Here is a 14,404-nt window from a genome sequence, read left to right as displayed (position 1 = left end):
CTGCTCCACCTATCATGGTGACGTTTCCCTCATACTGTCCCACTTATCAGTGTAACTAGAGGAAGAGATCAAACCAGAATACACAATGTGCCTGTTGTGGCATCACAAGTGCATCACATACAGAAACATAAACTCAAAATCAATGCATCGATGCCAAATATAAACTGTTATGCCTGTCTTGGAATGTCTACGCTCTAAAAAAAAAAGACGACAAATGGCCATGTAAAAGGGTTTAAAAACGAAAAAGGAAAATATAAAAACCAAAACATATAAAATGACAGTAATATTAACCAACACTAGGAATATAATAGATTAATAGAATAAAATGTCTTTTTTTAAATGTATCGTTGTTAATATATTTATTTAAATATATATGGTTACAAAGAGACAAAAAAATAGATCTGGGGTGTCCGCTAGCGTCCATAAATTTGTCAAAGTGGTGGGCTTATCCCTTTACACGACTTTTGAATCAGATCACATTTTTTGAACTTTAACAATTATGGAGAGGACAGATTGCTGCTGACTTCATCAGAAAAGAAAAACTCAAAAGCATTCACACAAGCGCACAAATACATTGCTGGCAAGAGAAACTAAACACGACATTAAAGGATTAATGATTATAAGAGGATTACTGCGCAAAGTGTCATTCGTTCGTCTACGTTAGCAGCTCGAATCTAGGTGCTCTCTACCGATTCTGTGCCACAGATACAAGCCAAGAAAATGAAGGCGCGCTGTACTATCTAAACAGATAGTGCTCATCTTTTGATTTTTTATCTTGCATGTAAAATGAAAACAAAATATGTAAAGTTTATTTAAGAAAACGTTACAGCGTAATTAAGAAATTATTTCCCTTAGTTGCTAAAATATAAATCATGCTCTTTCTCTCTTCCCTTGTGACTAATCATGTATATGATAAAATGGATGATAATAAATTAAACTGAGCTGAATTGTACTGATAGTGAGGATACGAACTGCACCAATAAAAAGACGAAAGCTGATCCACAAACTTCAATTATTTGTGAGCAGAAAGCAACAATTTCATTTCGTTTCGTTTATAAGATGGCTATGATTTTAAGACAAATCATTTTTCTGACAAAAGTACACCTTATTGTTTGAAAGTCTATGGTCGTCAGAAATACTAATAAAATGCATAATTTCCTACGATATGTGCATGGAAAACATGAGCTTCAACATACCGCGGGACACAGTCAACTCTCTGACCAATGACTACTCTAAAAAAAAATCACGACAGAGCTCAGGTGTCAAAGAAACTTCGTAAATAATGTGTAATTTTTAGTGGTATGATCTCCCTGTAACTACAAGACACATTAATTCATTCTCGTCCAACACAAACCGTCTCAAACAATCCCTGAAACCAGCTTGGATAATTCATTTTCAAAGACAATGTTATCATATGTAGAACTGGAGTGTCAAAGATCTCCACTAAATAGACACGCATGTGAAAATCAATGTTTTGCGTCAGCAAAAAGGTTTCAGTTTGACGCCTGTGTTTTGGGTGCCACGTATTGGCGAAATTCAGATGTTTGTTGATGACTTACCTTCTGCTATCGTTGGTACGTGCTCTTACTTTTATTTCATGGGTTTCTCGAGATTTTGGTTATTGGGGATACACACTTCCATGCAGCTCGCTATTCTTCTCGCCTCATATTGATGCTACTGGTAAGCAACGGCTTGTGCCGCTACAGGCATCCCTGTATTGTTGACGCTTGGGTTACATCGCGCCCAATTTGTTTTGTTTACTCTTGAGAGGATATGCGGAAAGTAATCACGTGACACTTACAGGTTCTAACCAGCGATGACAACAGGGACGTAACTCGGTAGGTGGGACTGGGGCAGTGCCCCGAGGATAGGATGCCTCTACGATTAAAAAAAATAGGAAAAATTAAAATGGGAAGGAAATGTGGAAAATTTGGTAAAAATCTATCAGTCAAGAGAAGTCTTTCGTTGTGTTAAAATAATGAAAGACGTTATGAAAACCATTCTGAAGTAAAGATGACAAGTTAAATATCTCCTTTATCCACGACGAATATCAGTCTGTATTAGGATAGGAACATAAGTTAACTATGTGGAACGAAAGGGACTAAAACTGGTCAAGTGTTTCGATCAGGACTATAACTAAGCATCCGTCATGAGTGGCCCATAACAATGATGTGCAAAAGGTAATCAAGTCATAATTTGAAGTTAGTCCTTAGGGCGCTGAAGAGGCTAATCAATAAACAGCCCTACACTTCGAAACAGTCGCGAACTTCTACCAACTTTTTGGTCGCAGCAAGCTACGGTGGCAGCAAACTTGTTTCCTGACTACCCTCAAATTAAGGGTAATTTAAAACCTTCGTTTCCTGAGTACTCTCAAGTTAAGACAAAAAAAAATCAAATTCAAAGCGTTGGGCAGGCACATAAGACACCACTAAACACTTGAGATAGGCTTATGATAAAAATAATTCGTAACAATATAAAATGTAACGAACGAAGTCTTAAACACATACTCTAACTCTTCCCAGAGTCGACATAAACCTCTAGAGAGAATTAATTCATCACTTAAGGCCAGGCAGTCTAAGAGCATGGCCGTTGCAGCTGCAAATGACTCCATACGAACAACGCTGTGAGAAACATGCACGTAACGATAGTTTGCAGAGTATAGACGTACATGTAAAGATGATGGTTAAACGTCCCGTCGACGATGTCATTAGCGACGGAGTGCAGACTCGGGTAGGGGAAGGATGAAGGAAACGGCTGTGTCCATTTTCCTAAAGCTATTTTTTCCTAAAGCTAATTTGGTGGAGGGGAAGGTTAATAGAAAATCTCAATCTGCATAAGTGGATAGGTATTGATTCGCCCGTCCGCATGTGACTCCAGTCTCTTACAAAGGTGACACACCGCTCGCTTGCTCCCTGAACTAGTTGGCATCAAAGGATCGTGCGATAAACCACATTACTTGACGGAACTTTCAAAATCTGTGAAAGACAGAACGTCGAGTGAAAAATCGCCTAACGAAGGAATTAAAGCAGTAGAGAAGAAACTTTACGAGCTTTGCGAGGACAAGAAGCTGATAGGATCCGTAACTGGGCAAATAGCACTTTTTTATTCTACGACTGGCAACATTTATTCGCAGTTAAATAGTTGGTCATAAAGAACGACGTGTGCTACGGACGCATACGTTGCATATCTATCATCTGTGACGAAGATCTTAAAAAAAAAGTACTTCAGTTTTTCAGCGACATTTTCTCATGACATTTCTCTTCTGTGTAAGGGCAGCCAATGTTGGTAAGAACTTTATTTCAAGCCGTCCTGGTGTATCTGACAAAGCTCGCGGCTCTTGCAAAAGATGAGCGTTGTTTTCCCAAGAAAACTTTTTTTAAAGTACTCATGTTATACAATGTTCCAGGAATGCTTATCCGGTCTGGGAATACAGGGCTACAACACTGATGTGCCAAAGAAACTGGTTTAGGCATGCCTATTCAAATACACGAGACATGTAAACGCGCAGAACATGGCACTGCGGTCGGCAACGCCTACACAAGACAAGTGTTTGCTGCAGTTGTTAGATCGGTTACTACTGCTACAATGGCAGGTTATCAAGATTTAAGTGAGTTTGAACGTGCTGCTATAGTCGGCGCACGAGCTATGGGACACAGCGTCTCCGAGGTAGCGATGAAGTGGGGGGTTTCCCGTACGACAATTCCACGAGTGTACCGGGAATATCAGGAATCCGGTACAACATCAAATCTCCGACATCGCTGCGGCCGGAAAAAGATCCTGCATGAACGGGACCAACGAAGACTGAAGAGAATCGTTCAACGTGACACAAGTGCAACCCTTCCGCAAATTGCTGCAGATTTCAATGCAGGGCCATCAAACGCGTGTCAACGTGCGAACCATTCAACGAAACATTATCGGTATGTGCTTTCGGAGCCGAAAGCCCACTAGTGTACTCTTGATGACTGCACGATACAAACTTTTATGCTTCGCCTGGGCCCGTCAGCACCGACATTGGACTGTTGATGACTGGAAACATGTTGCCTGGTCGGAGGAGTCTCGTTTCAAATTGTATCGAGCAGATGGACGTGTACGGGTATGGAGACAACCTCATGAATCCATGGACCCTGTACGTCAGCAGGGGACTGTTCAAACTGGTGGAGGCTCTGTAATGGTGTGGGGCGTGTGCAGTTGGAGTGATGTGGGACCCCTGATACGTCTAGATACGACTCCGATAGAATAGGCGTACGTAAACATTCTGTTTGATCATGTGCATCCGTTCATGTCCATTGTGCTTTCCGACGGACTTGGGCAGTTCCAGCAGGACAACACGACACCCCACACGTCCAGAATTGCTACTGAGTGGCTCCAGGAACACTCTTCTGAGTTTAAACAATTCAGCCGATCACCAGACTCCACAGACAAGAACATTAGTATATCTGGGTTGCCCTTCAATGTGCTGTTCAGAAGAGATCTCCACCCCTTCGTACTCTTACTGATTTATGGACAGCGCTGCAGGATTCATTGTGCCAGTTACTTCCAGCACTACTTCAGACATTAGTCGAGGCCACGCAGCTCGTGGGGCCCTACACGATATTAGGCAGTTGTATCACTTTCTTTGGCTCTTCAACGTAAATATGTGTCATTAGTTTTGAAAGCTGTATATTTTACAAATTATTGCATGTATATATATGATTGGTGCATGAACAGAACCCTAAACTCACCAATTTTGCATTTTGCACTCTACAAATGTTCTATGAGTACCAATTTGGTTACACGACACACATCCAAGCGGTAGTCAGATTTGTTCCGTGTCTTATGTAGCAACATCCTGTCGATATCATCACAGCAATACTGATGCGTTCTCTGAAATGTTTCAGTGTTCTTGGCAGTGGGGGTGACTTAAAGGAATGTAGCGACATCATCTTCACAAGTATGCCCAATCGAGCGACGAGGAATTTCGTCGTTTAGATTGCGACGAACGTCGATGCTCCAATGACGGGGTCCCCGCCGTGCTGGACAATTAAAGTCTCGGAATGAGCAAAAAATTTACAAATTTTTGGTAAGTTCTATGGGACCAAACTGCTGAGGTCATCGGTCCCTAGGCTTACACACTAGTTAGTCTAGCTTAGTTAACTTACACACCCATGCCCGAGGGAGGACTCGAACCTCCGACGGGGGGAGCCGCACCTCAGAACGCGCGGTGGGAATGAGCAGTCATTCATGGAAATGACCACAACATATCAAAGTAAGAGGTATCTGTCACAGTTTTCTCTCAGAAGAAAAACGGCCCATACAGCTTCGTCTGTGATACTGTAGAGATATCGGCGAATCTCATTCATGCTCCACAACTTCATGAGGATGTTCAGTGTCCTACAGTATCACACTGTGGCGATTAACCTTTCCAGATAAAGGGAAGGTTGCTTCGTCGCTGAATATCAGCGTGGAGGCGAAATGTTTATGCTCAAGTGTTTTCTGCGTTGTGATGCAAAATTGAAGACGCCTGCCATAATTTTCCCATTTTAACTGTTGGTCGAGCTGCTGACGATAAGGTTTTAAATGTGGTCGCCGTATTCCAAGTTCGTGGCCTGCAGGGACCGTTGATTTTTTTCGACTGCGTACGAAACATATCTCATACTCTCCACTGTTTTATCTGGCACAATCGGTCGACCGATACTTCTTTGTGTACAGATACAACCAGTATCCGTAATTTGTTGATAATAACGCACACTTCTTTGTTCACATGCCGATTCTTTTACGCAATTCCTTCTAAATGCTGCAGTGTTGTAACAGATAACATCTCGCACATTTCATCACACAAAAACCTTTTCCTTGCATTGTCGCCATTTTGTCAAGGAACTGTCCTCGTGACAGCATCTGCTGTGCACAATGCGATCTCTCTGAGTTTATGGTTCTACGCATGCATCAGTCATATTTGTACCTGTAATACATGGGAGCATACAAAACTCGGAAAACGAATGAGTCATTCATAATAGCCCTGTACTATGAATAGGAGAAAGGTGGAGTTTGTTTGATTGTGGAGAAAGACTAACATAAACGGTGAAGAACCCTAATTGCCAGAAGGGAAGCAATACACTGTACATCTCTGAAGAACGTGCTTGGAAAATTACGAGACTCATCTTTCAGCGTGCAAACCACGAATGTCCGTTAGCCGCCTACATGTTTATCCCGTAGAGATCGTGCAGATAAAATTACGAAAATAACAGCTCGCACAGAGGTGCAGAAGCATTCACTCTTTCCACTGAAATGTGAACGGATCAGGAAAAGACCCTAATGTATCCTCCAGTGACAAGAATCTTTTGCCACGCTGTTTACAGTTATTTAGAGCTACGCATGAAGATATAGACGTGTGAGTTATGTAGAAAATTAAAGAAAACGCTAAATATAGCCTTCCCTGGTAATCTAGTGGATTCGAACGTGGTTACTTCCGTAGTGGTGGATTGGCTCAATGGCTTAGGTATAAAGATATAAACTGTACTTTAATGTGTCTGTGGTACTGTATTTTATGTGTTATTGTGATTGTTATGCATCATAAGCTAAATAAATAAATAAATTTTTCACATACATGAACGAGGAAAACCATTTGTGTAAGACAAGAATTTAGTTCGATACCCAAATACATTTCATAACCCGTTTATATTTTTACATGGATCTTTAAACTTCGTTCTCCTTTGACATAATCTGTTCTTTCTTGTTTCGTGTTACAATGCAGTATTAGATATTTCACGTTATTCAGTTTTTCAATTAATTAGGTTTTATTTTTATTATGAACTAAGAAGATTGTTTAGTTGGCCGGCCGGAGTGACCGAGCGGTTCTAGGCGCTACAGTCTGGAACCGCGCGACCGCTACGGTCGCAGGTTCGAATCCTGTTTCGGGCTTGGATGTGTGTGATGTCCTTAGGTTAGTTAGGTTTAAATAGTTCTAAGTTCTAGGGGACTGGTGACCTCAGAAGTTAAGTCCCATAGTGCTCAGAGCCATTTGAACCATTTAATTAGTTAAATTAATAATCTCATAAGAAACAGTTAGGGTTTCCATTTAAATAAAATGTACCTCGGTTAGTGTGGAGTATCTATTAGTTGCAGTGCCGAACACCTTTTTCATGTATGGATAAATCTGGGAAAAGTTGTAGATTTTGCTTCACCAAAGTATTTGAAAGAATATAGACTTCTTGAAGTTTTTCCTACTTAGTTTGCTTTTTGACTAAAGTGGGAGGAGGGTGGCCAGAGTAATGGTGTACTGTAGTGTGTGTGTGTGTGTGTGTGTGTGTGTGTGTGTGTGTGTGTGTGTGTGTGTGTCTGTGTGTGTGTGTGTGTGTGTGTCTGTGTGTGTGTGTCTTTGGGAGGGGGGCGGGCTAGCTGTGAAAGACAATGTGTGAGCGACGTTTTGTTGAGTTGAGAGTGGGCTTGACATGTAGAAAGTGGAGAAAATCGACTTTATGAACTTGCATCGGGACTTCAATGACTGTAGTTGCACTCCTGCACAAAACTTGTTCCATCTGAAACGTCTGTCAGTTATCCAGTATTTTTTTGCCATCCAATGTAGCTCGGGACCTACATTCGACCAGACGAAGGTGGAGCACTGCCCAGAACAACCCTCAGATTGAGTGCTATCTGACTTCAGAAGCTCCTCGTCTTCCCCGTCTGGTACATTACTCGGCAGTCGTGACAACTAGACTGCCGAATTCGTAAATCTGACGGCAGGCAGAGCGGTATTGCACCCCATACAGTTTGAGAAAGTGATATACAGACTGAGAAAGTGTCAACTCGCATATATTTCGAAAAACTCTCTTGTAGCGTAGAAAATGGTATTTCATCTCGGCGACTGATCCGCACGAATCGATAAATGAAGTATAGCTGAACTCCTATACTATAGCAATTTAACTGTCATTTTTGTGTGTGGCAAAACGCGTCCGGGTGCGCAAGATAAATAAAGAAATTTAATGTGCAGCGTAAAAAATACGTTTTTCTTTTGAGCCACTGTAATTTACTTTATCTTACATCAGATGAATCAAAACCATAAAAGTTTTTGCAAAAAAATAACAGAACGAACTTCCTCTGTCCACTTCACAGACAACAGTGGTGGTACGCACCACCCGACCTTATTATTCATTGATGGCCTACATAAATAAGTACAATATATTAATTAAAAACAAGAAACTGCAATATGAGACAAAATCACAAATGTTTATTAAATGTTTTGAATGTTATTTTTCTACTGCTCATTGTGTTGTATTAAATGGTTCAAATGGCTCTGAGCACTATGGGACTTAACTTCTGAGGTCATCAGTCCCCTAGAACTTAGAACTAATTAAACCTAACTAATCTAACGACATCACACACATCCATGCCCGGTGGCAGGATTCGATCCTGCGACCGTAACAGCAGCGCGGTTCCAGACTGTAGCGCCTACAACCGCTCGGCCAATCCGGCCGGCGTGTTGTATCACAGCAACCTTAATTTGATTTCATGTCACTTGGTATAAACAGGTAAGACACTTGAATATGCCCATCCCTATAATGCGCATTCACGAATCCATGTCACTTCCGTTTGAAATTTAGAGGACAGCAGCTGATAGCTGCGAGTTGTGCACGCTCCTGAGTTGTCAGTACTGGAACACAACAACATTCCCCCACTCACGCCCTCTAACCCTGCAGAGGCCACGCTACTTCCCATTCCGCCCCTGAAGTAGGTGGCAAACTTTAACTGACGGGCCAACTCTCCAACGCTAATGAAAATTAAGCAAATTTTAAAAATTACTGTCTCTGTAAAGTATTTTTGTTTGTTACTGAGCGAGAAAAATACACTCCTAAATGGCCCTTAACGTTAGCTGACGTTTTTGGTTTCTGCTGTTGGTTGCTATACTCTGTTCATCGTAAGAATAAACCTGGTGTAAACATTACGCCATGTATTCTTCCGCGTTTGCTTGAATCTCATTGGATTTCGTTTCACGTGGAGCGGAAGCCAACCTGTGGCCAGTACAGTCCAGTACGATCATGAGGACGCGTTTTATGCTGTGTCACGCGCACATAGACAACCTGGTGTAAACATTACGCCATGTATTCTTCCGCGTTTGCTTGAATCTCATTGGATTTCGTTTCACGTGGAGCGGAAGCCAACCTGTGGCCAGTACAGTCCAGTACGATCATGAGGACGCGTTTTATGCTGTGTCACGCGCACATAGACTGAGCGTTAATGCGGGACAGCGGCTTTACTGGCTCAGTAAACTTGGACAGCAACCGGCCAGCCAGCGGTCCGACTAACCTGCAAGGATCTGAGCAATTGCACTTCAGACGTAAAATGAGACGAGCAAAGAAACGCTATCTATAGCTTCGAATGTCTTGTGATTTTTAAAGAGAGTAAAATAATATTCGGAGAAATTCCAGCACTACCGCGCGATTCTTAGCTGACAGACGGAAAGCACAAAATGCCATTATTGTCACCTGACATAGTATTCTAATTACAAACAAGAGTGAAGAAAATTTCTAACTTAAACATATGGCAATTTTTCTGAGCGAGCTGTGTGTAATGCAGAAGCATACTGCAGGGATTTCACCACACTGTTGAATACTGAAGCCACTGAAAATATCAATTACAGTCAATCGTCTGGAAATCTCTTAGCTCCTTCCTTATCCGAATCCGAGAAATACATTCTGCAAGTGTCACCTGCTATGTTTATGACGAGCCTATCAACAACAGAATCCACGAAGGCAACCAGGCGCCGCATTTTCTCCTCTTCTTTTATGACGCGTCATTCTATATCCCGCCAGCGTTGTGCAGCGACATGTGAAGAAGTGGCGTGCGTTAGTTGCTTCCAGTAAGTACGGCAGCTTAACAGTCTTGTTACTTCTCGGACCACCACAACTTGGCTCCAGATCAGTTCTGTTGGGTTCATATTGTAATGGTACAGTAGCAAATGTAAAAATGCAGCATTTGTATGATGTGCTCGATGCTGTGAAAATGATTGTTTTCCATGTTTCCATCTCTGTGGTTCAAAAGGATGGACATAGCCCTAATAAAGAGGATTTGTTTTGTTTTTCATTTTGGCCTTAAAAAATTAAATTTTTATGTTTTCTTAATTTAAGCTACTTTTATAAACAGTCTTTCATGAAACATCGATAATTAAGAATTTGTATTTGAAATGGAGACAGGAATTTCGTGTCCAATATGTAATTAGAAACAAGAAGACTTGCATATTCATTAAAAATAGTGATGAGTTTTATAATTACTGTAATTAGTTAAAACTGACTGTATTTAGTAAACATTCCATTACACTGCCGACTGCGTTACACGTACGATGTGTATTTATGTATCAACTGCTGGGAAACCTTCAGAGTCGATTATCCCCGTAAATTTATAAGAAAAACATTAACAACACGCTATTTCTCGGCACTTTTTAACCGTGTTCCACACGCGTGTTTTAGTACGGAACAGAGAGCAGCCTCAGCCATTTTCATACTGCGCATTAACAGCGCGACAATCAGAGCACAACAGTGCAGACGCTGTGAATGCACACGATTTTTGAAATAAAAACTACGTAGCTAAAGCGTGATTAAGAAAAACGTTGATGGCTGTTAATACAATTGAACAGCTTAAAGTTTCATTTAACGTAACTTGGTAATAATATACCTAATACACACGTAGGACCTGCTTGCGTGTGCTACGGCTTCTGACCAATCAACGCGTTTGTGTTTGTTTACATCAGATTTATTCTTACGATGAACGGATTATAGAAGCTTATTGCTACATTATAAAACACGGCTGAGAACCGTGGGCAGCATCAACACTTGAACGAGGCTGCAAGGCTGCAGTCTGGCGGCCACTGTTCTGAGCTGCCTGCTGAAAGCTGATGGAAAATCTGAAAGCGTGAAGACGGACGTGCAGACGCACGTGCACGTGCTTTCCAGCGTCCAGATTTCGTTTTGGGCTGGGAACGCGGACGCTTCTGCTTGCTGCTCTTTTTGCTGCACTCACCCAGGATGGCGCGCAGGTGGCCCTCGAGCGTCTGCAGGATGGTGGACTTGATGTCCTTGACGGTCTTGCCCAGGAACTGCTCGGAGGCGGTCTGCAGCAGCTCGTCCGCCTTCATGATCTTGCACTGCGCCACGCCGGTCACCGTCAGCGGCACCCCCTGCGCCGTCTCCACGCTCTCGCACATCGGGTTCAGCGTCATCACCTGAAAGCACGCCGGTCAGCCTTCGGTTCTGGTGGAGGTCACACTTTGTTCGTGATTTACGGTGATTCTCAAGTACACTATCTGACGAAAAGCCTCCGGACACCCTTGTAATGCGGAAATGACCGTTAGACCTCACGAACGGTGGCGGGGAGTACTCTGTTGTCACTAGGGAAGCAGTAAGAGCAGAATGTGTCGGCGAGTAGAACTCGAACGTGAACCAGTCACTGAATACTGGAAATGCGGAGGAGCAACCGCAGCTACACCGAGACTACAAGACCTCACGTACTGGCGGACAGTGGACTGTCGAGCACTGCAGAGAATGGCGGAAGTAGCCGCTCGTAATTTCCAGAGTACCACCAGCCGTCCAGCCACCAGAATGACTGTGTGTAGAGAATTAGAACGAATGGGGTGCAATGGTTGCCCAGCTCTCGCTAACCTACCCGTTCCTGTACTCAATGCTAGGCGACCCTAGAGGCTGAGCAAAGAGCGGTGGATGACTGGAAACAAGTGATTTGGGATGGCGAATCACGTTATATCCCGTGGGAATCCGATGAAAAGTCTTACGTTTGACTAGTGCCTGCAGAACGGTACCTACCACCGTCTTCAGTGCATTTCAGCCGGATAATGCTCGTCCGCACACGGCGAGAGTTTCTACTGCTTATCTTCGTGCTTATCAAAGTCTATCTCGACCAGCAAGGTCTCCGGATTTCTCCCCAACTGAGGACGTTGGAGGACTATCGACAGGACCCTTCAACCACCTCGGGATTTTGATGATCTAACGCGCCAGCTGAACAAAGTTTGGCACGATATGCCTCAGGAGGACATCCAAAAACTCTCTCAATCAATGTCAAGCCAAATAACTGCTTCCACAAGGGCCAGAAGCGGAGCAAATCGTTATTGATTTGCTTGTGGAGGTCTTTCTCTTGAATAAATCATCCAGTTTTTCTGAAATTGTAGTCATTTATATCTCTGTAGATGTACATCACATCTACTGATTTCCGTCCCGTTCAGATAACTCCTTTGTGGTGCGTTTCAGAGCGTTTATGTGGCCAAGTCGCCACGTTTATCATACTAATGATGCCTATGATTACAATTATAATAAAAATAACAATACAGTATATAAAGTGTTTGACTACAGCATTTTATCACCTTCAGTGCTTAGAAAATCTTTATAGCACGACTTAAAAAAATTAAATTCAAATTATTTGAAAGATACTAGTCACAAAATTTGATAAATACCGCAGCATGAAACTGATTCAAGAACTATAACTGCAACAAAAATTCACAACATTAGCAACCATATAATTTATTTCACATAAAATTGAAGAGTAGACTCAGTTTTATCAGTATTTCTCTTAGCATTACTATTGTGAATGCAACTTTCTACAATATGGCTACGAAAGCGCGCAAAGGAGGAGAATGCTTTTTCCCGCATACCTCTGGGAGAGGTCAAACTGTATGTTGTTATTTTCTTACCAGAAAATCTTTCCCCCTATCTCTCATCCCACTTAGCTTTCTTGCAGTCACGAACGTGACTGATTTGTTGCTGTCAGCAGGTGCTATAACCTTCGCTGGGACGCTTTAGTTGACTGGAATGTTTTCTGCTGCTATTCAGGTCACAAGATGATCTCCGTCGGCTATCTCTCAGACAAGCAACTAAACATTGGATCTCCTTACCATTACAGAGAACCCTTATGTTCGTGCTACGTTATTCTCCTATATTTGGCTAAAACGTCTGGATAGTGATACATGTAACAATAAAAATGGTTTTGGTAAATCGTTGTTTGGAGGGCGTCGTCACCCCAGTGACACTCCCCTTGGATCACGCCCGATGTATAGTGTTAGGAATTCCTGAAGGGAGAGAGACTGGCGGATGGTGAACAGAAAGAGGACACGGGCGTGCCCTAGAAACGCGCAAAGAGCCAGAGAAGTACTTTTTGGTCACTACGAAGTGAACGAGGGCTCCCTAGTTTTGGATCAGCTGAAGCCGGTACAAGGCGATCGACTTCGGGTCACAACTGGTTTAGCAGCTGCTAACGTTGGCGGTCTAACAGTACAGTTCCTATGTGAACCGTAGCGGTTACAGAGTTACTATCATGCAGTGCCACGCCAAACCAGTAAGCACACATTCAGGGTCAGAACTGAGTGACGAAGGCGCGGGTTCATCCTCGCGTACCGCCTCGCCCCCTGTCGGTAGCCGATGTTCTGCGAGTCTATTGGCGGAGCTTGATTCCTCCACTCCCCACAGCTGCCTGAGGATCAGTCGGGGACTTTTCGAACAAACTATACGTTCAGCTGCCTGCCGAATCGGAATGATATTTTATTCCTCCCTGTTCAATACTCACATTCCTCACGGCCTGTGAGAGTTGTCTTAAGCGTATCTTTTGATCATAGGTGGTGGTAACGAAAATGTGTGTAGTATGTTGCCATATTTTTTTTTATATTCTATGATGAGTAAGGAAGCAGTCGAGCTAAACGTCCCCATCCGATGGGCAAATCACCAGCACCACCTCGTGACACACTACAGAGAGATTTGAAATTTTATCCAGGACAATGGTGCAATGTCTCGTGATCAGGAACTTTACGCTACCACCTCATCTCCCCTTCCTACACAAATACTGACGGTGAACATATTTTTCCGTCGTCACGATTCAAACTGGCTACCTCCGACTCTAGAGCCAAGGCGCAGATGTCACTTAACGACCTCGGCTAAGGACACGCAATAGAACCATTAATATTCTCAATATACATAGATGATGTATCAGATATTATCATCAGAACCAACAAACTGTTCGCTGACGACGCTATGGTCTGCAGGAAAGTATCGTCTTTGGATGACTGTAAAGAAATTCAGAAGCACTTGTACAAAATTTTCAGTTTGTGCAAAGTATGACATCTTTCTGCTAAATTGGCTTTCGGAATGTACGAATAGATGTATGTATAGATTTACTATTTCTAATTTACATTAACAATCTCCCATAGGGATCCTTTAAGGTGAAACAGTAACACAATAATTACGGATGGGACATCACAGATGTTAGGAGCGAAACCTGATAAGGCACTTAGACCGATCAAGAACTGATCGACAAACAACAAGGTGGTCTTTATGTACATCCCTGCTGTTTAGACAACATCAGCATGTATACAATCATGTGTGTTGTGAAAATATGTTCAGTTCTTTTATAAACAATAGTGTAGACAAGATCAGTTACA

At 42.5% G+C, this 14,404-nt stretch overlaps 1 protein-coding gene across 1 annotated transcript in view; it reads right to left on the bottom strand.

The window, feature by feature from the left end:
- Positions 1-14,404, bottom strand: part of LOC126419895 (flotillin-2) — a 418,685-nt gene that overhangs the window by 282,437 nt on the left and 121,844 nt on the right. The window contains exon 3 of the mRNA XM_050087158.1: positions 10,990-11,191. Within this exon, the coding sequence (XP_049943115.1) occupies positions 10,990-11,188 (199 nt within the window). The 5' untranslated portion in view covers positions 11,189-11,191. The remainder of the gene's footprint in view (positions 1-10,989; positions 11,192-14,404) is intronic.

The sequence above is a fragment of the Schistocerca serialis genome, chromosome 9 (genome assembly GCF_023864345.2).
Source record: "Schistocerca serialis cubense isolate TAMUIC-IGC-003099 chromosome 9, iqSchSeri2.2, whole genome shotgun sequence".
NCBI lineage: Eukaryota > Metazoa > Arthropoda > Insecta > Orthoptera > Acrididae > Schistocerca > Schistocerca serialis.
The sequence above is the reverse complement of the archived record's forward strand: the minus strand, read 5'-3'. Positions and strand labels throughout refer to the sequence as shown.